General features: G+C 50.5%; 2 protein-coding genes across 7 annotated transcripts in view; both read right to left on the bottom strand.

Annotated features, from left to right (window-relative positions):
* ACTN4 (actinin alpha 4) overlaps positions 1–7,314 on the bottom strand; it is a 70,077-nt gene extending 62,763 nt beyond the window's left edge. For 4 of the 5 annotated variants that reach the window (XM_033127256.1, XM_033127251.1, XM_033127253.1 and 1 more), the window contains exon 1: positions 7,055–7,314. In XM_033127256.1, the coding sequence (XP_032983147.1) occupies positions 7,055–7,216 (162 nt within the window). In that variant the 5' untranslated portion in view covers positions 7,217–7,314. The remainder of the gene's footprint in view (positions 1–7,054) is intronic. The other variant, XM_033127252.1, reaches the window with a different exon arrangement.
* Positions 7,315–12,505: 5,191 nt separating this feature from the next.
* On the bottom strand, positions 12,506–23,226 carry EIF3K (eukaryotic translation initiation factor 3 subunit K). 2 transcript variants are annotated; one of them, XM_033129339.1, is made up of 8 exons: positions 23,009–23,226; positions 22,078–22,176; positions 19,375–19,495; positions 17,733–17,807; positions 15,548–15,614; positions 15,366–15,443; positions 13,735–13,860; positions 12,506–12,573 (listed from the first exon to the last, which is right to left on the bottom strand). In XM_033129339.1, exons 1-8 carry the CDS (start codon positions 23,065–23,067, stop codon positions 12,542–12,544), a joined length of 657 nt encoding a protein of 218 aa, XP_032985230.1. In that variant the 5' UTR covers positions 23,068–23,226; the 3' UTR covers positions 12,506–12,541. The 2 variants fall into 2 exon arrangements, with proteins under 2 accessions (XP_032985230.1, XP_032985231.1); XM_033129340.1 differs by lacking the exon at positions 15,366–15,443 and having other exon boundaries at positions 12,507–12,573; positions 23,009–23,164.
* Positions 23,227–23,268: the final 42 nt, after the last annotated feature.

The raw sequence follows: 23,268 nt of genomic DNA, 5'->3' as shown, positions 1-23,268 counted from the left end.
ACACAAATGCTATTGTATTGCTGGTGTTCTAGCATCCCATTCAATCGTTTCAACACGGTCAACGATATTTCCCAAGATGACTTCACTGCGCTCTGCAGAGCAGAAACTGCCACTTCCAACTATTTCTGCCCCATGTGGATGGTTTCACTGGAAGACAAAGACTCTGTTCTGCTCTGATATTTGGAAGAAAAACATTTAAATAAGTCTTTCTTAACTCCGCAGGAGGGCACTGCTTTCCTTCCAGAATTCAGGATTCAAATACTCAGATGGGGTAGCAGTGTACTTTATTCATGGGAGCAGCCAAACTTGAAGTGTAGATGTGTAAGAAAGCTGGAGTCTTAAAAAGAAAAAGCTGTGTGAGGTGCAAGTGATGAACCCCACAGTTCTTACATTTACCATGTGGCCCTGATTTCCTAAAAACCCAAAATCAAAAAATCCTGACGTTTGGAAGCAAAGATATATCCAGTGTCAGCCAATCATGAGCGACCCGTTCAAGTCCAGTGTGGTGGGACGCTGGGCGGGGCAGGCAAGATGGGGTTCCGGGTATATCACTGTGCCCCGTCATTCCTGGAGTATTTCCCAGGTCAAACGAGATCAACAAGATAAAGTTTTCTCCAAGTGTGGCATGCACACATGGGAGAGTTTAAGCTTATCCACATCCTACATTAAACCTTGAATCAGAGAGAGAAGGTTATTCCCTTTGATTCTCTAGTAAAACTTCTGATCACTTCAGAAAGGAAGTCTCTGCTTGGTACTGTGGGTCTTTAGCACCTCACCAACACCTGCCACTCTCCTTTTTAACAAAGGGAGCAGGCCTCAGGCCCAGAGCCTTCAGCAGGAATAGTACCTACCATGTTTCCCTGAAAATAAGACCTACCCCGAAAATAAGCCCCCGTTAAGACTGTCAGCCAGAAGGATGCATTTAGTATGTTATGACGATGTTCCAGAAGAAGATGACATCACTGTATTTGAATAAACGTAGATTGTTGTACGTGAAAAAATAAGACATCCCCTGAACATACACCCTAATGTGTCTTTTGGAGCAAAAATTAATATAAGACCTGGTTTTATTTTTGGGGAAACACAGTAGCTAGAATTCAGCACCATCATTGTTTTCAGCCTGTTTATTTTCCAGGTTTCCTTCTATTTATGGCCAGAAAAGCTAGGTTTTCTGTTTACCATACTCATATAACGTTTCCTTTAAAATTTAAGTTACAAAAGACAAATTGACTTAAAGAAAAGTTATTACGTACGTAAAAGGAAAAGTAGGTATGGAAAATCACAGATGACTGAAGTTTAAGAGGTCTGCTGACCAGGGCAGAGGGACTGCTCTAACCAGGGAACCACTGTCCCTTCCAGAAACACGGGATGGTCTCTCACTCTTGCAGGGGGAAGAGGAATGAGGCTCATCCCAGGAAGGCAGGAGGCAGCACAGAAACAGGTGGCAAATAGCAAATCTCAAGTAAGCTCGATCCACTCACTTTTAGATAACACTTCAATAAACTACATCTAAGAAAAAGACCACTGGCCTCGGCAACCAAGTTACACCAACCAGCTTTTAAAGACATTCCACAGACATTCCAAGTTCAGGCATCTGTTGTTTATGAGGGAAAGGGGATGGGGGAGGACTTGAAAGAACAACACAACCAAAAAAGGCACACCACCAGGGCCAATGTCTCAGGGATTTTTGTAACCCCAGGGAGACCAATACTTGGACAGAACTTTCTAAGCACTGAGGTCAGGACGCTCTTGCCTGCTAAATGTATGCAAAGATTTCACATTCTAGAGGAGGCGGGATCCTTCTCGAGACTCCCAGCCAGTCAATCTCCCCCCCCCCCCGCACCCCAATAAGATCACTCTTCGAACAGAGGCTGGAATTTTAAATGATTCGGTTTCTCTTGACTCACTGAACCTTAAGCTCCTTGATACCTGGGACAGTAACTAAAATGTTACTCACAAACCTTAAAGAAAAGCCAAGTGTTACCTGTGCCACTTGCAGACACTATAACAAATTCTGGCGCCTAGACTGCCAACACTGTAAAACTAAGTTTCCTTATAACTGCCCTTTGATGTTTCAGTTTAAACTCATCCTAAAGGACACTCAAACCACCCATGACATAAAGGCTTCTTTCAAACCTCCATGGATGACAGGCTCTGCATCTGCCCACGTAGAAACTTCCGCCTACCTTTTAGTAGGTCAGTGTTTCAGTTACCACTGCCATTGAATTACCAACTTGCTATCACTTGCCTCCTATTTCCATGAAAAAAGAAAAGGGGGGAAGGAGGACTGAAGGTAACAGGAGTGCTTTTGTTGTTCAGTAAAATAAATACATAAATAAAGGCAGCGGAAGGAAACTGAGGAAAGAGAACTAATGTGACTGATGAGAACATGGACATCGCTAAGTGGAGGAAATAGGGATAAAGTTGGGGAAAACAGTGATCTAGAATATCCTAAATGTCAGGGAAGAGATAAACATGTTGACAGTTTAGCTATTCAGAAAACTTGAAGACAGCCATTTGCTAATTATTTTTGCCCTTCCCTGCTCCACCTCCCCTCACTCCCAAAATAAAAGCATCAAGGGAATCGTTTTTTTGTGTGTTTTTTTTTTTTAAGAACAACCCTTAGATCTGGTCAAAGGCTTGTACAAGTCCCAGCACACTGTAAATCAATACAGTAATAGCCGAAAGTGTTCATCTCAACAGTCTCAGAAACTCCTTGAGCCTTCGCAAATCAATTCTTTTTTGGCTCCATTCTCAATGCAGTCATCTGCTAAATAGCCCTGCCAGATAACTTGTACCACTCACTCCGTTAACTCGGAAAATGGGCGCTGTCTGGCTCAAGTCTGCCACGACTGGAGTATATGTGTAGATGGCAGAACTCCCCAACCCAGAGGCTCAAGACTGGAAGCCAGACTTGTCCCTGCTGCCCTGACATCCGATGAAGAGGACATTCTGAGAGTGCACGGCTCCCCGACTACATCTCAGGAGGTTAACGGCAGCAGCAGCTGGATATTAAAACACCACCCTCATTTCCTGGGTTGTTTTCCTCCAACACTTCCACCAAACTTTCCCCACAAGGCAGCCCACTCGCCCACTCGAGGCCAGGCAATCAGCTGCTATTTATTAAATGAAACCATTTAGCACCAGTTCCAACTGGAGAGTGAGTCAGCTCCCTGCTGCCAAAGTAGCCTCCTTGCTGGTCTCACTGCAACCAGGGAGGGTGTTTCAAAAGGCAGAGGGCAATCCCGGGCCCGCAGCCTGGACTGCGGACGATTAGATGAAGCAGCAGGCACCACTCCATGGCACCAATCGGATCGCGGCTCTCAACTGAACGAGTGTGAGTGAATACAAGGGGTGCTCTACTCCCACACCTCAACTCTTCTGCAGTCGTCAGGTTATAAAACACATTGGGGAGAAGGGAAATAGAGTGATAGCGGCTGAACAGCTCCCCTCACCCGTCTCCCAAGAGGGCAGAGTATACCTGCCCCCCTCACTAGTCTTATTTCTAGATGACAATTGACTTTGGTGGTAGTTGTTGTTGTGTTTCGTTTTTTTGTAAGTACGTTATTCAATTTGGAAAACTGCTCAGGACCTGTTAGTCTTAGCCAGATCCTAAGAAGCAAGCAATTAGAGTAATGGAACAAAATAACAGATGGCTACTTTGGGGCCTCCATCATCAGCCTTTTAAAAAAAAAAAAAAAAAAACCTACTTAGAGAAAAACAAAACACCATAGAACTTTCAAATAATTAACTCACACCTAACATACGGGAGCCAAAGGTCAGAGTCGAAAACACTGAGGCCCTGCAAGCAGTGATGTTTCAATGAACAGGCAAGTTTAGCAATCAGGAGGCATTCCCTCTTGCTGTGAGGAGAGTTCTAGAGCAGCTGTCCAGGAGAGCAGGGGGTGGTGAGGCTACCCAAGCCCCTTTCAGACACTGGGGAGAGGGAACTGTGGCCCAGAATTGTAATTGCTTGAGAACTTGCTCCAAATCCAGACCCCAAACCCCCAGAAGAACACTTAGGGTCTTCCCATGTCAGAACTGTCACATAACCTATGTATTAGGGAATGCCTTGGTCACAGAGGTCCCTAGAAGTCAGAGGAAAGGTAAAGGCTTCACACCCCCTCACTTGGGCCAACCCTTGCTTAATTTCTAAAAGAATTCACCTCCACGTGCTTTAAGAGCCTACAGCTGTCCTAGATATAGATTTTTAGAGTGAGTATGCACAGGAAACTCACAGGACTGCCACTGTCCCCATGCCCAGAGGCTCAGCCTTGAAGAGGCAAGAAGAGCAATGTGTCATTTACTAAAGCAACACTGCAATGTAGAAGCCAGCCTGTTTGGGGGTGAGGGTGAGGGTTCCTCTCAGAAGGGAGAGAACACTACAAACTTGTGTATATATTTCTTTCCATTACTCCTTCCCCATTTTATAAGGGATCCCTACCTTGTAACAGTAGGAAAGTGCACGGCAGTGAAGCAGTATTTTTCCCCAAAGAACATTTAAGTGCAAATATTTGCTACAGTAGGTATAAAGCAGGACATACTGGAATCTGGCCTTAAAGCACTGGTATTAGAGCATGCTGGGAGCCACCCTTTCGCTCAACCTTGCCTGGTCCTTGAGGAAGGGAGGAGGAAGAAGGAAACACAGCAGCAAGACTTCGGGATTCCGGTGAGCCCTGGTTGCCACCCAGCGCCTGGATGGTGCCCCAGCCTCACCCTGTGTGCAAGGGAGACTAACCACAGAGGAGCACACACCCTGACTCCCAGAAGGGAGTAGAAATGAGCTGGCAAAAGGAGTCACTTGGGGTGCGGCAGAAGACAGGAAGGGAGGAGAAGGGAGGTCCCCCACTCCTACCACCTGAGGAAAAGGGGTCAAGGGCTCAAGCACCTGGAGCTGGAGAAGACAGATCCCAGACATTCTCCGAAACAACTCCACGGCCCCCTGTTCCCCTCCCAACTTTCCATGTCTCTTGGCAACTCTGAACCTTTTTCAACCCAGCACTGCCTCAGGTAATAAATTACTGTTCAGACTGCAGATTACGTACATCTCCGTCCACACAGAAATCATTTCTATGTCCGATAATCTCAACCTGCTCACCCTGAGGTGGGTGGGGCAACGGATAAGGACTCCACGCCAATCCACCACCAATGCGCCACCCCCCACTGATGAGGAAATTCAAGCAGAGGCTGGCAATTTACCGAAGGTTATGCCAGGCCCCACCCCAGGGACAACTTGGCACAGCTGCTCCTTTCCACTTTCCCCTCCTTACTGGCCTGCCGGCACTGGGCCCCAGAGCAGCAACTCACACCCTCCAGAAGCTTCCAGTCACTCTCCACTCTCTTTCCTCAGCTCCGATCCCTTGAGTCTGCCCCCATGTTCCTGAAAAAGCTCCACCAAGCCCACGCTCCTGAAGTCCCAACACCACACACGTCCACTTTTGTAGAATCACAGATGACAGACGGCACCGCGAGCTCCAGGATCTTGCTCAAGACCACAGAGCTGATGAGTAACCAGTCTGGGAAGAAAAGTCAGCTCTCCAGAACACATGAAATGCCTCTGCCTTCAAGGACTTCCCACCCTCTTCGCATACACCACCTTTAAATGACCGGCTCCCACACAGACCCACTCCACACACTCCTCAGCTGTTCCTGGAAACACTCCAACCCTCTTAGATCAGCTCGGGGCTCCCCTCCCCAACACACATGACCCCGTCTCTGGGCCTCCCGCTCCTTTTGATCTCCCTTCCACTACTGTGGGTCTCCCCTAAATTGCTTCCACATCCCAGAGTGCCACCTGAAAACAGATCCTGCTATAGAAGCTCTTCACCTCCTAACCCCCGAGACACAATGCTTCCTGGACACTCTCACTTCTTCCTCCCAAAACAACTTTTTCTCCCTTCACAACACAGACCCACTTGCAGTCGGGGACTGCATCTCCAGAAGCAGTACCGCCCACAAAACAAACAAACAAACTAACTAAAAACCACCTTTCTCAGTCTATCCCTCACACACTCCCTTCCTAATGAGACTTTCATTTTCCTAAACTAAACCACCCTCCCACTATGTGCCATTCCGGCTCACGTTCCCTCCCACCATTTTCACCTTTTCCAGACTTTTCCCTGCGGCTCCTCCAACCCTTTGCTGTGTTTTTCAACCTTCTATCAGTTCTTCAGAAAGCCTCCTCAAAACACTCCAAATTCTCTCTGTACCCCCTTCCGCCTCTGCGTCCCTCATCCATTCCTCTTATTCCTCCTTATCTTCCCTTTCGAACGGGGCATCCCAAATAAATCTCCTCTCCTTCAAAAACTTCGTATTTACAGGCCTCTGACTTCTCCCTTCAGGTCCCTACTCCCAGACCTCCCCCGCACCCCTACCCATCCTCACACCCCGAGCCCCATGTCCTTGCACACCCACTTCTTTCCTCCTTTCGTCTTCCCAGTCTCCTAGTCCTCCCACTATCCTCCAGATTCCACAATCCCTTCCTCACTAGCCCCACTTCATTTCAGACTTCCAGAATCTTCATCTCCTTTAGAACTCCCCCCACCCTGCAGCTCCCACAATTCCAATCCTCTTCAGACCTTTCTGTATTCCAAATAACCCCCTCCATCCTCCAGCTCCTCTTCAGACTTCCCGGAACCCTAATTCTGTCCTGACCCACAAATTCCAGGCTCCCCCGTTTCTCTCAGCATACCAACCCATCCCAGTCCTTCCTCAGACCCCAATTCCATTTTAGATTCTCCAACCATCTCCTCTGTTCCCCCAAGTCCCCGCCCAGACCCTCCAATTCCTTCATCGGGATCCCCGAATCCTTCATTTAGACTTCCATATTCCATACTCAGCCGCCGATTATTTTTTCAGACTCCCAATTCCTTGTTCAAGTTCTGGAATTCCTTTTCAGGACTCCAAACCCTTTCCCAGACCCGCCAATTCCCTCCCAGGACCCCCGCCCATCCCAGACCTTCCAACTCCCTTTCAGGACTTCCAACCCCCTTCCCCGCCCCCAGCCTCCCTTGGGAAGCCCCCCTCCAGCCCGTCCGGCCCGCGGGCCGCGCACCTTGCGCTGCTGCTTCTCCCAGGCCGGGTCCAGCAGCAGGTCCCGGTCCCAGTCGTCCTCCTGGGCCATGTAGTCGCCCATGCTACCCCCGCCGCCGGCGCCATTGCCCCCGCTGCTGGGGCCGTACTGGTACGACTGGTTCGCCGCGTGGTAGTCCACCATTCCGCCGCCTCTCGCTCGCCCACCAGCCCGTCTGCTCCCGCCTCAACTCCCGCCCCTCTGCCCGAGCTGCCGCCGCCGACGCCGCCGCCGCTTCAGCTGCTTCAGCCCGCCCTCCGCCCGCGCCTGCGCACTACTCGCCGCGCCTGCGCACCGCGCCGCCGCCGCCGCCCTCCCTCGTTCGCGCGCCTCCAACCCAGAAAGGCTCGGAGACAGCCGGCTCTCAGGGAGCTCGGCGCCTGCGCAGAGTCCACTTCCCCCGCCGTTCCTTCGCTTCGTGTACGAGCCGCGCTCCCTCTGCCGCGTGAGCGCGCGCGTCCTCTGCGTGTGGGCGGGGCCAGGATGATGAATGATTCATAAGGTGGGTCTCGCCATCAGGCCTTAACCTGCTCAGGCGTGGAATGTAGTCCCATTCAGCTCCATAAATTCAACAAATATTTATTAAACGCCTACTGTGTACCAAACCATGTTTTACGCATTGGCATTAAACAAGATAGACAAAAATCCTTGCCTTCATGGAACTACGTTCCAGTGAAGGGAGACAACAAAATTTTAGGATGTATATAGTATATGCCGGAGATAAATTGAGAAAAATCAAGCATGAGCTGAGAACATTTGAACAAAGACCTGAACAATTCACGAAATGGATATCGGAATTAGGTAAATTGGAATACATATTTGCTGCCTGGGGAAGTAGAGGATTTTTTGGACTTAAAGTCTATCTTCATTCATTCGACATTCACTGAGCACATATTGTATGGCAGACACTGTTGTTGGGCGCAGAGGATATAATGCTGAGCGCGATAAGTGTGATTAGTTCTCAAGTGGCTAATATGGGGGTGAGGGAGGTAACAAAAAATAAGCAAATACAGACAAATGACATTGCCACATTAATGGGCATCTCAAATTTAAATACGTAAAGCTGAGCTCCTGATCACCCCACAGGAATTCCCATCTCAGTGAATGATGCCCCCATCCCTCCAGCTGCACAGGCAACAAACCTTGCAGTCATCCTTCACTCCTCTTTGTCTTCACACCCCACATCCAGTTCTTCAGGAAATTCTGTTAGTTACATCTTCACAGTATATATAGAATCTACCCACTTTCCCCTGCCCCGGTGGCCCCAACCTGACCCCATGCCCCCTACACCTTGTCTTAGCTTAGACCACCGCAGCAGCCTCCTTACCAGGCTGCCTGCTCCCTCTGTCCCCTCTTTCCCGCAGGAAGCCAGAGGGAGCCTGTGAACACCCAAGTCAAATCAAGTCTCTCTCTCATATGCCCACAACCCTCCCGTGGCACTACACTCCGAGACAAGTCAAAGTCAAGAAAAGGAGGAAAGGCTGCAGAAGGAGTCTCCCCTGCCCTGGCCCAGCCCAGCCCCACTTTTGAAACAACTGACTCATTTGGCATCTGCCAGACCCACAGGTCTTCTACATCCTGATTGTCCTGGTCCCCATTTCCTCTCCCAGCTCTCCTCCCACTCTGCCCCTTGCTCTCTGAGCTCCTGCCACGCTGAAGGCGTCCTTCCTGTTTCTGGAACACACCAGGCATGTTCCAGCTTCAGGGCCTTTGTACTTGGTGATACCTTGTTACCACTGCCTGGATCACGTTCTCCAGATACTGAATCCCCAGGGCTCACAGCCGCCTCTCCTGTAGGTCTCTGCGGCAACATCACCTCCTCAATGAGAACTTCCCTGACTACCACACCTTCCCTGCTTTATTTTTTCCCAAAGTATTGGTCACCATGTACCATATTACATGATTGATGGATGTATTGTATTTATCGGTCTCCTTCCCAAGAATGTCAGCCCATGAGGGTGGGGATCTTTGTTTTGGTCTTTGCTGTATCCCTAGTCTCTGAAGCAGCGTCTGGCACAAGACAGAAGCTTAATAAACCCTAGGTGAATGAATGAACGTACTTAAAACCACAGTGAGAAATTTGAAGTTTTTATTAAAATAAGATTGACATATGATGAATTTTTTTCTAAGTGCAATGGGAAGTTAAGGGAGGATTTTAAGCAGGGCTGGGAGCTGATTCAGCTGTTCACAGGGTCCCCCTGCCCACACATGGGGAACAGACTATAGAAGGTGGAGTGAGCACGAGACCATTGAGGAGGCTGCTACAATGGTCCAGATAAGGGTGACAGCACCAGGGTCTTGGCGAAGAGAGCTGTGGAGCAAGGGCAGGGGGAGGATTTGGGGCAATGAAGCGGACATGGCTGTCACGACTTTGATTGGGGGTGGGTGGAAGGCACGGATGAAAAAGAGGTAAGAATCAAAACTCAAGACATCTTCTAGGTTTTGGAACTGAGCAACAGGGGAGTGGGAAAATCTTTATTGAATTCAGGGAAGGACTTGAAGGGAATGGTTGTCAGGGAAAGTAAGAAGGTAAGGGTTTGAGTTAGACCAGAGCAGGAACTGGCTGACAGTGTGAAAGGAAGGGATTGTGTCAGTCAACTACTGGGGATGGAGATTAGAAGACATGGTTCCTCCAGGTATGGGAGCTGCAAGGACCTCTTCCCACCTCTCTTAAAGGCCCTGGAAGGGATCCAATGGCAAGCAAAGGAAGGGGCCAGGCCTGGGCAGTAGCCCATTTCCCTAGAGGATGCCAAGACCTGGCCAAAGACCCAGGAGTGTTGGCAGTTTCCAAAACTGGGCTGCAGCAGGCAGCCTCTTCCTGCCTGACTTGGCGAACAAACCCAAGGCTCTTGTGCTGGGCCTGGTCAGCAGGGAAAGGCCCTCCGGCGATGGGCCATCTGCCCCTCCCTGCCTGCTCCCAGTGGACACTGAGAAACCTCCCAGACCTATGGCTCAGAGACAAAGCGGATGGTCCTAGGCAATGAGGTTTAAATCAAGTACTCCTTTCGTCAGCTTTGACGTCACTTCCCAGTGGCCATGCATGGACAGTGCTGTAATAATAGCTGCTGTCTATTGAGGGTCAAGGGATAGCAGGGCAGGGGCTCAGCGGGGGCAGGAAGAGACCAGAAGGGGCTCTAAGTGAAGGGGTATGGCCGATGGGCCCTAGCTTTAGGTTCACCATTTCCACACTTCTTAAAATTCCCCAGACTGGGGGCAGATGGGAGGCTCAGTTGGTTAGAGTGCGAGCTCTGGGCAACAGGGCTGCCAGTTTGATTCCCACATGGGCCAGCGAGCTGCGCCCCCCGCAACTAGAAAGATCAATGAGCTGCCGCTGAGCTACCAGGTGGCCAGATGGCTCAGCTGGTTGAAGTGCGGGCTCTCAACCACAAGGTTGCTGGTTCGACTCCTGCAAAGGGTGGTGGGCTGCACCCCCTGCAACTAACAGCAACTGGACCTGGAGCTGAGCTGTGCCCTCCACAACTAAGACTGAAAGGACAACTTGACTTGGAAAAGTCCCAGAAGTATACACTGTTCCCCAATAAAGTCCTGTTCCCCTTCCCCAATTAAATCTTAAAAAAAAAAAAAAAAAATATCAAGACTGCGGTCTGAACTGAGTAAGTGCTGCATCCCATTATTGCTACCCATTATTAATGCTACTTCGGCGAAACAAAGGAGAGGGTTGTGTCCTCCCAAGGTTGGGAACAGATAACTAGGATATCCAGGGGTGACTATGGAAGCAGCTGAAACAGCAGCCACGAGCCTGAGCAAGACAGGCGACAAGTTCATGATCTATTACAGCGTACCAAGGTGCTCTGAAGTCTTCACGTGCATTAACTCACAGCAACTACTGAAGTGGGCACTCACAGCTGTACGCCTGGGCTAAGAAGCCCAAAGGCCACTAGGCTGGGGTGTGAACTCAGGTTCTCCAGAGCTGGGCCTCTTAGCTGCTCAAAGGATGATACCCCTGAAGCAAAAGCAGGTCAGCCAAGCATGACGCGACATGGCTTCCAGAGGAGATACAGGTCATTTCCTCTTCCCTGCAGAGTGGCCATGGCCAGTTGTGCAGATTGAATCCTACACAAGGGCACCTACCAAGTGGGTGAGTGGGAGTTGTGCCCCCACCGAAGAGGTGTCTTTTAATAACAACACAATCAAATCGGTTGTGGCCTCTGTCTTCCCTCTTGCTATCCCCCTTAGAGCTGCCTTCTGAGTCCTGAGCTACAGAAGCACACTGTGTCCCCAGGATTTGGACACACCCTATCCTGGCTCCTGCTCAGGTCTGGATCCCAGGGCAAAGAGTACCCTGCCCTGCCCTGGCTCCCCAAGTCCGTGCCCAGAGAAGGGGTGTGAGTGCAGAACAACCAGGGACGTTTGGCAGGGCTGGGAGCTCGGGCACTGCCACTGCCCTCTCCATAGGCAAAGCCACTGTCATAGAACGAAGAGCTCCCTCAGGGGCAGCTGCGGGTCCACACCAATCGCTGTGCACCTATCATGGGATTTCATTTCCTCCATTTTCCCCCAAGGCAGTCACTGTTCTCCCCACCCGCTTCCTGCAGATAACAGGCATAGAGGGGAAGATGTGTCCAAGGTCCCTCTGCCAGAATGCTTGGAATAAATACCTCGTGTGTAAAATGGCACAGATAACCAACCCAGCTAAGGATCAAGGGACATGCGCTAGGCATTCCTAGCAGGCATAGGCTGGGGTTGGGGCTGGGGCTGGGGAAGCACGTCCTGGTTGCAAATACAAATTTTCTTGTAGTCTCTCCAAACAGAATAGTGCTAGGGACTAGTCTGCAGCCTTGCGGACAGACTGAGTCTGAAAATAACAATGACTCCGGTTTTCTAAGCGCCAAAAACAGGCTGGGACCTGGTCAGAGATCTTTACTGGCAAGAGCTCATGAAATCCTCCCCCCTCTGGCAAGGGTACACCATTCTCCCCTTCTAAGGAAACTGAGGAAGAGGTTGAGCAGCAGCCAGAATCCTGCCCCTCCCCCTACAGTCACTGCCCTGGGCCACTAGTGCCTGATCCGTGAGGCCCAGGGGCAAAGGTGTGCCTCCCGTCACGAGGAAGGCACACTGCTCCTGTTCAGTTACGTTTTCCACGAGGGCGGAAGGGCCCAAGCTAGAGCCTGCTGCAGGGCTGGGCTCCTGTCCCAGGCACACCCTCCTCCTTGCTGACTCACCACCAACGCCTGCCCTGCACTGGTGATGCGACAGGTCCAGAAGGTGAGAATGGAAGGTCCAGAAGGTGAGAATAAAAGGTCCGCTGCTGAGGCCCAGCAGGGCAGCAGGGGAGAAAGTCCAAGGGAAGAAAGGAGGTGGAAGCCCTGCTCTTGGGGGGCCCCAGCAGTAGGGTCAGCAGAGGGCTGCTCCTGGGCTCCCTCTGGTGGGTGAGGGGCAGAGACAGGAAGCCAATGAAGAGGAGACAGCAAGGCTAAGTCAACAAAGCTTTATTAAACGCCTGCAAAGTTACTGGGAGGAGGCCATGATGCTGGACACACCTGTTGAGAAGAGAAGGAGGGACCAGAGTCACTGTGGGAAGAATGGGAGATGAACCTCCAGCCACCAACGAAGGACAGCACCCACAATTCTTTAGAGGCAGGTAACAGCCCCCTCCTGGGCCCTAGTCACCACCACGAAGGCAGTTCGGAGAAGCAGTTAAAAGCCTGGACTCTGTAGCAAGGAGGCCTAGGTTCAAATACCAGCTCTGCCACGTACCAGGCAGGATCAGTTTCCCCATGGGTATGAGACATCTAACCTACAGGATCCTAGGATTAAATGCCAGGCTCAGAACAATGCCTGGCATTGTGTTGAGAGGTATTCATTCCTATCGTAACAAACAACACGTACTATTTGCAAGACACAAGAGTGCTGGCCTTGTATCTCCTCAGTGAAGAACCCTTCACCCCAGTGAACTCTCACACAGAACCCCAACACAATGGGCACATCTCACTTAGAGTGAGGGTCACAGTCCCCGAGTATGGAGACGACTGCCCACTCAATCTCGTTCCTTAATTAAGCACCCAATGAACTCGTTTGTACTGAGAAGCTGTGCTGTACCAACAAGTATCTTTAATGGCACCTACCTTGCAGGGTGATGTGAGGACCAAATGACTTAAATGTAAAGAACTAGTGTTTGTCATAATTACTGGTGCTGTCTGCCCCACTTTTTAGATGAGAAAATGGAGGCACAGAGCAGTAAAACTATTTGCTCAAAAGCACACAGCTATGAAGCAGAGAACCTGAATCCCCAAACAGCTAACCCAACTCCACAGCGTGCACTTTCTGGCGTTCTTCTGCATTTTAGCAGATGGCAGGGCTGAGGCTCAGGAACCCCAAGGATAAAGACTATGGGACAGAGCTCCTGGGACCACTAAGGGTGTGGGGAGACCCCGCAAGGCCCCCTTAGACCCTAAGAAGTCTAACTGAGCGCTGCAGGGCAGGACACAGGGTGTGGAAGTTCCAGGGGAAGACATCCAGCACCCCCATTGTTCCTCCCGGTGGCAGCCCTGTGACAGGAGAAGTTGGTGGAGTCTGGTAGATGCAAATTTCCTAGCCCTGAACCAGAACATATCTACCATGGTCCTGGGGGGCCCCAGCCCTGGTCTCTGTGGAACGACACCCCCTTGCCCCACAGCCTAAGGCCTTGGGCAATCACTCACTGTCAAAGTCGATCTTCTCCACGATGTTCTTGGGCTTAATGCTCTCTTCCTGGCTACAGATGAAGATCTGGCCCGACTCATCAGCGCTCCAGCCATACTTGCTCATCCACACCTTTAGTTGGCTGTCTGCAGGAGACACAGGCAGCACAGGGACTTCGGTCACCCTGATCCCACAGTACCAGGGAGCCTGGAAGCCAAAGGCCAGGGCGCCCTCTGTGCCCAGCTGCTTCAGAAGCCAGCAGTTATCTTCTGTCTGGACAGTAGCAGCAGCCAGATTGTGGGTGTCCCTGTGACAGCCCTGCACTTCTACAGTTCATTCTCCAAACGGCCACCAGGGGGAGCCTTTTGGCTTTCTCATCCTTACCATCACAGACAGAGCTTTTGTCTTAGCTTCTTTTATTCTTTTTCTATCTACCCCTTTTCTCTCCCAGTACAAATCTTGGTTCCTAATAGCAGCAGTGTATTTACTTATCTCCTTTCTCCCACAACCTCCATGAAATGGTTTCAAAATCATGATGTCCTCATTACCATTAACAATAAGCCTATGACAGGTTTGAGAATTTCTTTGCAGTTCTTTTTTGCCCTTAGAAAGTATGCCACCAAGGACGTAGGGCCAGAGGGTGTACTGTTTCTTGAAATAATTATTTTCTGTGTAACTATTTGATACAAAGTCATCTGCTTTTTTTCACATTCAATTCTAAGGGTTCCTCCAACCCCTTTTTACTTAATTTCACTTTTAACAATGTAAAATATCTGCTGTAAAACACTTAGTATAGTGCCTGACACAAAGTGTCCAAAAGTTAGCTTCCACTAAACAAACAAAAAAACAAAAACAACCCCAAAAAACTACCTGGATCAAAAGGCAAAACTATCTAAGGTATGCAGAGAAATCTCACCCCCAACCCACCTTCCTGTTCTCATCACCCCCCACCTCTGCTCCATTTTCCTTAAGTTTTTTAAAATACTCCTTTCTGTGTTTCTTTTTGCAAAAATGAGCAAATGGACACTTTTTTTTCTTTTTGGAGGGCTCTTGTAAAACCGTAGCTCTGATCATGTCCCTCCCTGCTCAGAACCCTTCCATGGCTCCACATCACCCAAGATCAAATCCTCAGCAGCTTTGCAGTATCTGGAGATCTGTCACCCCTCCCCCCAGCCCACACGCCCTGCTCCAGCCTCTGTGTGAACGCGACAGGGGACAGGGGAAAGGCCATCTCCTGCCTGAGGATCCTCATGGTTGCTCTGCCCTCAGGCTGCCCGCCTCATTCCCTGCCCAGCTCTATAAGCCGCTTTGCATGAATCGCCACTGGACACGTACATCATCTTAATCTGTCATCTGTGATGCTACCTCCATGAGAATAAATCCGAGCCATTCGGTTTTGCGCAGTGCCGTGTCCCCAGGGCCTAGAACAGTATCTGGCACAGAGTAGGCACTCAGTAATTTACACAGAATAAGTGAATGAATGTCATAGATCGCCCCCAAGGAAGGACATGTCTTATACTGACCCCTTGTTTCCTCCCTCGGCTGGGACCAGGTGAGCAGTGAGGGTTCACCAGAGGAGCTGGCTGAGGCCCACTGCCCTAACCAGCCCCAACCTCCGAGACTGGCACTGGGTACCCAGCGAGAGCCTTACCCGTCAGGTCCCCGAGCATCTCGGCCAGCAGCCAGCGATCAATGTGCTGGTAAGTGATGCCCACGACATGGCAGATGACTGTGGAGATCAGGGACAAAGGTGGTAAAGAGCTGCTTCCCTGGACCCTACTGCCCTTCTCTACCCCTCCCCCACTGGGAGCCCAGGCTCAGAGACGGACTTACATTTCCGGACAGAATCTTCAAAGCCAGTTATACCTTCCAAGAGGTCCATGTTTTCATCCAGGGCTTGCTGTGAAAGGAATGACAGTGTTGACAATATGTTAATAATATCAAGAATGCTGATATTAACAGAAGCTAACGCTTGAACGTTCATCCCACACACCAACCATGCTTCTGTGTGCTACCCTATGATGTAAGTTATGTTTTCATGCCCATTTTAGAGATGAAGAAACCAAGGCTCAGAACAGCTACGTGATGCGCCCCAGGAAAGAGCGGGGGTTTGAATCTGGAAGACAGGTCCCAGTCCCAAGAGAGGGGACAGATACAGATTAGTTAACCGCCCTCAACCATCCTCTTTGCTCCTGTCTCACCCAGATAAAAGGCCTATTGTGTCCTACCAGGGCCCATGAGGCCCCACAGGACCCACCCGTTCCCTCTGTGCCCTCACCTCCTCCCACTCATCCCCTCACTCCAGCACAGGGGCCTCCTCGTTGTTCCACCATCACACCAGACAGCCGCCCACCTCAGGGCCTTTGCGCTGACTGCTTGTGTCTGGAACTCTCCTCGCCCACGGCTAGCACCCTCACCTCCTTCAGGTTTCTGCTCAAATGTCACCTTCTCAGCAAGGGCTCCCTCCAACATTAGTGAGGGAGGTGAAGACGCCACCAGGACAATGAGATGGGAGGAAAGCCAGGAGGAGGAGTCCTGGAAGCCAAGCGCCGGAGGCTCTGAGGGAGGAGTGGGTGACCGCCTGTCAGAGGGGCTGGCAGGACAGAGAAGATGGCGCCCGAGAACAGCCCACTGGATCTTGATGTCACAAGAGCCGTTTCACGGAGTGTTTGTGTTGGGCTCCGGGGGGAGGTGGGCAGAGGGTGGGTACAAAAACCCGAGTGGAGGGACTTCAAGGGAGCAGGGGGGAGTGAGTACAGGCAGCCTGTCCAGGAGCAAGGTGACCCGCAGTCCCGACGTGCCTGAGACTGAGGGGTTTCCTGGCACGTGATACTTCCAGTTTTAAAACCAGGCAAGACCTGGGCAAACGGGGACAGTGGGTCCCCTGACCAGGAGCGTCGCTGTAAAGGGGAGCAAAGAAAAGAGGCAGGAGCCAGAGCTGGTGGGAACGTGGAAGTCAGGGAGAGCTCTCCTTTTCAGGCTAGAACTAACTCCAGGGTAGACATATTCTGTGGTGACAGAAATAATCCCGGAAGACCACATTTGCTGTTACGAGGCAATAGGGAGAAAAGCTGTGGTGACGCCACTGAGTGGGTGTGAGGGAAGGGGTCAGTGCAGCAGAGAAGGGGTGCCTGAGATGGGAGGAGGGACCACGCGTCCACTAGAACAGAGAAGTGCTCGGTCAGCTGTGATGGGTGTCAGGGCTGAAGCAGGGACATGTGCGAGTTCTGCTTTGGCTGTTCTATTTTCCCACAAAAGAAGAAGCCAGATCATAAGCTGAGGTGAGAAGGAAGGGGGCAGGGGCGAAGGTGTGAAAAGCTGGCCAGGAGAGCGGGGACAGAATAAACAAGAGAGGGAAGCCAGGAGGGGCCGAGGACCATGGATGTCATGGGCTCTGGATGGTCCTTCCTCCCGCTTCACTGATCTTCTCAGATACGGGGGGGGGGGGGGGGGGGGAGGGTGTGTGTGTGTGTGCGTGCGTGTGTGTAGTGGGGGGACACGCAACTTATGCTAAAGGAGGAAGCAGAACAGAGGAATGTCGGGCTGCAGACCTCACGGGGTGCACTGGGAAGCTAGGAGGAAGTGGTCAGAGGGTGGAAACATTTGACATTCACAGCCCGAGGAAGGGACAGTTATTGCTGCAGACGAGTCGAAGGCAGTGGCTCTCGCTTGGGAAGCTGCAGAAGTGGAGGACCAGGCTCCAGTTAGAGCAAGAAAAGGAAAGCGTTCAGGAGATGGAGGATTTTGCTGGAAGGAAGCATGTGTCAGCCTGAGCCCTGTGGGCAGATGACCTACGAGTCCTGGCTGTGTGTGAGGATGACGATTCCGTGAGCTCACATTTGCAAAGTGCTGAGCACGGGACCCATCGCCACTGATGGCAAAGACCTAAAGACCTAGGAAAACAGGCACAGCCGGTCCCCTGGCCAGGCAGCCAATCAATGTGTTCGGTCCTGACTTTTAGCAGTTTGCTCCATATGGCTCAGTCACCCACCCTGCCCAGGGACGCAAGGGAAGTTACCCAGAAGGCCTGGAAGTGGCAGGTCTCCAGCAGGTCTCCGAGGTACAAAATCTGTCGGATTGGTCGTTCTTCTTGCTGGAGGAGGAAGCGCTAAGGGCAGATGGCTGTGGAAGCAGAGTCCTAGACCAGACCTCCCCTTCCACCTCTTTCTATTCCCTGCAGCATGAGTTGTAACGGCAAAAGGTGACAGACAACCTAACAATCCAACGATGGGGACAATTAGATCAATAATGGCCCACCCACAGAGATTGAGCCAACTCATATAGAACTGATGTGGAGAATGTGACAAGACACTGTAATATGAAAAAAGCAAGACATATACAAATATACAAAACAATATACAAAACAATGTGCATAACAGCCTACCATTTGGGTGGGGGACATGTATGTATATAAACACAAACAGCTGTACCTATGCGTCTATAGGGTATCTGTGGAAAGGTCCCCAAGAGTTGTAAACAACTGTTGCCTCCTGGGAGGGGAGCAGGGTGGCTCTGGGATATGAGAAGGAGGAAGCCTTGTTTTTTTCACTGTACACTTCTTTGTACTTTTAACAGCGTTATCATATGCCTATTTTTTTTTAAAGCCACCAGAAGAGACCCCTGGGAAAGGGGGACAATCTCTCAGAAGGCAGGCACTCGCATGGACACACCTGGCAGAGCAGGCTCAGTAAGCGGCCGTTTCTCACCTTAGCCACTAACGGGCAGGTATGTGTGACACCCTTGGGATTGTGAGCTCTACAAGCATAGGGCCCAGCATAGAGGACTCTGCCAAGTTTCTCAAGTGATTAAAAAAAGGCTGGAGGCTCACCTGGCCAAGGGTTACGCTACGGAGGATTTTGCTACTTTCTGGTCAGCCACAAAAAAAAAAGAAAAAGAAAAAGCAGTTGGGACAGGGGGCGGGGGTGGGAATCAATTCACTGATTTTTTTCATTAAAGGCCAGCACTGTGTCACATAGGCACTGAAGCTAAATATAATGAAGTTTAACTGACAATCTATCTCTTCACAGTTCCTGCCTGGTGCCCAGCCTCCAGCCCCCAGCCCCCCCTGCCTCTTGCCTGGTTGTCTTTACTCAGCTAGGAACCCTCATGGGAATCTTCCTAAAGCCTAAGTACCTCCATGTCTCTGCAGCTTTAAAGTCTTCTCTGGCTCCCCAGTGCCCTGAGTCTGATCAAATTCCCCTTTGAAACCTGTGACACAGCTTATGCTGAACTTCTGTGGCCTCTAAAAGAGCACTGAGCTCTTCTTTTCCTCCAGGCCTCCCTACATATTGTTCTTTCTGCCTGGATCACTCTTCTCTAGCGTTTCACTTAACAACTCATCTTACAGATGGCCCCTCCTCCAGGAAGTGTTCCCTAACATCCAGGCAGGGGCCCCCTCTGGCCCCCGTACCTCCAAGCCCTGACTCCAGGCTGTCAGTGACAAGGGACCTGTCTCCCCCACTGGACTGTGAACTCTGTAAGGGTGGGGCTGTTTCAGGCACCATAGGACACCAGCTCCACCCAGCACCAGGCCACACCAAGAGCAGGTAGGTACTCAGTGTTTGTGGCTAAACTCGCAGACGCCTTCCCTAGGAGTACACCTCCCTTGCCCCGTCCCCCACCGCCCCGCATACACCCAGGCCTGAGAGCTGGAAGGATACATGTGCCTGGTCGATCATGCACTTGCACAGTGTGAAGTCGGTGTGGGGCAGGTTGGTGAGGGCCTTTAGCAGGATCTGGGCGGTAACTGTGGTCTGAAAGAACGCTGGGTTGAACTGGTACCTGAGAAGGGAAACAAGACACATAGCAGGAGTGGCATCTCCACGTCCCAGAGCCTCGCCAGGTGCCAGGCACGTTACGTGCACTGCTTTGGCCTAGACCCTGGGAGCTGGACATGCCTGGGCTCCAATCCCAAGCACAGCACTCTCTGGTTAAGTGACCTTAACCTCCCTGATCCGACCCTATTTTCCTGCTCTGTGCACAGGGACAGCTAATCCTTACAACCACCCGGTGAGTCAGACACTGTTAAGTGATTCACAAAAAAATGAGTACACAAATAGCAGCCTGGAGTAGTGGTTAAGGCTCTGGAGCCAGACTGCCTGGGTTTAAACTTCCTGGCTGAGTGACCGTGAACTACGTATTTTAAATTCTCTATATGTCAGTTTCCTCCCTTGCAAAAAGGGACAGTGACAACCACACCTACCTTCCCAATACAGCATCTGTGTGAATTAATATATACAAAGCTTAGAGCACAGCAGCTACATGGTGAGCACTTAATATATACAAAGCTTAGAGCACAGCAGCTACATGGTGAGCACTCACTACGCAGCAGTTATCATCAGTAACATTCTACACAACCCCACAAATACAAGCGTTGTTATCGCCATTTTACAGAGATCAAAACAGAAGCTATGAATCTGTACAAATTACACAGCGAGTACTGTGTGAATTTAAGAGGGAAGAACCCAAACATCCGTCAACAGAACTGATAGTTTGGACACAGTCACACAGTGGAACACTATACAGCAATGACAAGCACACTGTTGCCACATGGAAAATGGGTGGATCTCACAGACGCAGAGCTGAGGGGAAGATGCCAGAAGAAGGAGAATTAGTGCTGTGGGACTACACTTGTATCAAAGCAGGCAAACCTGAGCTACGCTACTCGAGATGCATATATGTGTGGTAAACTCACACAAGGCCAGGCCACGAGAGCATAAGTGGTGGGAGCGGCAGCACAAAACCTATGCAGCAAAGGGCCTGGGGCAACCCTCAGTTTTGCAGTACGGATGGTGATCACATGGGTTACTCATTTATAATTACTTGTTAAACTACATACAATCCCTCAGTATCCATGGGAGTTGGTTCCAGGAGCCCCTGTGCCTACCAAAATCCACACTCAAGTCCCTTATATAAAATGACATAACATTTACATATAAGCTTCACACATCCTCCCACACACTTAAACCATCTCTAGACTACTTACAATACCCAATACAATGTAAATGTTTTGTAAGTAATAGTTACACTATATCGTTTAGAGAATAATGACAAGAAAAAAAGCCTATATGTGTTCAATACAGGTGTAAACATCGTAGGCCAAACAACAAGGTGTGATCAAAAAATATGATGACTGTTTAAATGAAAAAAAAAATTACTCAAGACACATTGCCATTAATCCCCCTCAAAGGACACCCCTTCCTTCAAACACACTTACCCCTAATCCCCCTCAAAGGACTCCCCCTTCCTTCAAACACACTTACCCCGTCGTTCTTGCCACTTTCTGAAGCAGTTCTGGAAGTCCTCTTTTGTGAGTGTTTTTAAGTTGCGCTGTCTGGCTGCCTTGATGTCCTGAATCGATTCAAAACGTTTACTTTTCATGGTCATTTTGACTTTGGGGAAGAGTCAGAAGTCGCACGGTGCCAGGTCCAGTGAATCAGGTAGATGAGGACACCGTAGTGTTTTTGACAGAAAATGCCATACCAGCAGCGATGTGTGACACGAAGCCTTCCCGTTGTGATCACAAAATACAGTGAATACTGCTGCCGAGTGCCACCCAATGGAAAGGCGGGGATCTTCAATATGGGAAGCGGCGGGTCAAACCTTAGTAACAGTGTGTGACCAGTTTCAACTTGTTCGGTGCAGTCAGTCCAGTGTGAGCTATGGTTGAAAGAAGGTGTGTTTTAAAGTGTGTCATATATCATCCTCTACAATGACAACGCTCCGTGTCACACATCACTTCTGGTACGGCAATTTCTGTCAAATAGAAACATTACGCTGTGTCCTCATCCACCTTACTAACTGGATCGGTCCCCATGCGACTTCTGGCACTTCCCCAAAGTCAAAATGATTCAGGACATCGAGGCAGCCGCGACAGTGCAACGAAAGACACTCATGAAAGAGGACTTCCAGAACCGCTTCAGAAAGTGGCAAGAACGATGGGATAAGTGCGTTTGAAGCAAAGGGGAGTATTTTGAGGGGGATTAATGGCATTGCATCTTTTACTATAATAATTTTTTTTTAATTTAAAAATCCACCGTACTGTTTGATCACACCTCGTACACAGTACACATTAGCAGTAACATCACATTTTGGGGGAAATAGTTTCGATCTTCAGTCAGTTGAACCCACGGACACGGAAAGCTGACTGTGTGTGTTTTACGTACTAGTCTATAGGTGATTTGTAATTCATAATTTTTTAAAAAACCATCCCTCCTCCTGCCCTACCTTCCTTGACTTCCTAGTCTTGCACACCAACAGAAGCCACACCCTGCAAGCTATGCCCAACTCCCGCCCCACCCGCTGTGGGGAGTCGCACCCTGCTAGCCCCTGGCATGGGGGTGGGGTTGGAGGCAAACACTCACAGCTTCAGAACAGCCAGGTTGGCTTCCAGATCATAGGCATTCTCCTTGGCCTGTGTCTCCACATAGCGTTCCAGGGTGGCCAGATTCTCAGGGTTGTACCTAGAGGAGAGTCAAGATGGGTGAGCGGAGAGGAGACAGGAGATGCAGCCAGTCACTTTATTGGGAGGGTAGGGGGACAGTAACCTGCTCCTCCCCCCCTTCGTTTTAAATATGGCATTGGCCACTTGCTCTACCTAAGTCTTGAATCAGCTCTATGAACTCTAATAAAATTTATCCACATCCCAGACCTGAGCCTACGCCCTGAACTCCATCACAGCCCTGGGTCTGACGCCTAGGATGCCTCCCCAGACTCCACTCAGTCATTGCAGCCTGTATACCTGACCGCCTGGACATCTTTACCGCCCACCCTTTCCTCCTCTCCCCAGGCCCCCACCCCCGTCTAGCCCCAGCCTCTCCTTCCTAGCTTCCCCCGTCCCAGCCCTGACTGCTCCCAACTATCACTGTCTATTGTCAGTTTGCCTGGACTCTGAACTGAGAACTCCATGAAAGCACGGCCTACAGCTGTCTTGGTCACCTCTGATCCCCAGCATTGCCCAGCATCGACAGTAGATTTTAGTGAACATATGTTGGATGAATGACATGAGGGGGAAAGAAGGAAGAGATGAAGAGGCACAGTGAGAGGCTGAGGAGCAGGCAAAGAGGAAACTGAGGCGCTGAGAGGACGTAAGGCAATTAAAGAGGGAGGCTGAGAGGTCGGCAAGGCTATCTCTTGGCTCTAAGTCTTTGCAATGCTGTTTCCTTAAACATCTCCTCCAGGATGATGGAGAAATCCCACGCCAGGGCAAGCCCAGCATTCTGACTACCCCTTGCTGTCTCCAGAAATTCTTCCACCCCGTTCGGCCAGCAGCGCTCCCTCCGACCGGGCTCAGACCTGTCGATCCCCTTGAGCAACTTGCCCACGTTCGCTCTCATCTGCTCAAACATCGCCATGACTGTTGTCGCTTCCCACACCCGCGGGTTGGAGCCGAAGTCCCTGCCGATGCACCTTCCTCGAGGACCGGAAAAGGAAGAGGCAGCGGAAACGGAAATACGTCACTGTTTTCTCTCAAGCCCCAGGGGCGGTGAAAGGGAAGGCTTTTGCGGCGGCTGCCACGTGACTTCTTCCCAACAGGCGCAATTGGCGCGTGCGCA

Source organism: Rhinolophus ferrumequinum, chromosome 15, assembly GCF_004115265.2.
Source record: "Rhinolophus ferrumequinum isolate MPI-CBG mRhiFer1 chromosome 15, mRhiFer1_v1.p, whole genome shotgun sequence".
In the NCBI taxonomy this organism is placed as follows: Eukaryota; Metazoa; Chordata; class Mammalia; order Chiroptera; family Rhinolophidae; genus Rhinolophus; species Rhinolophus ferrumequinum.
The sequence above is the reverse complement of the archived record's forward strand: the minus strand, read 5'-3'. Positions and strand labels throughout refer to the sequence as shown.

Coding starts and splice junctions, on each gene's coding strand:
- EIF3K (XM_033129339.1), bottom strand. CDS start 23,067: ATGGCGATGTTTGAGCAGATGAGAGCGAACGTGGGCAAGTTGCTCAAG. Junction 17,808..19,374: donor GCATGATCGACCAGGCACAT/GTATCCTTCCAG, acceptor TTCCTCCTCCAG/CAAGAAGAACGACCAATCCG. Junction 12,574..13,734: donor GGAGAAGATCGACTTTGACA/GTGAGTGATTGC, acceptor TCTTCTCAACAG/GTGTGTCCAGCATCATGGCC.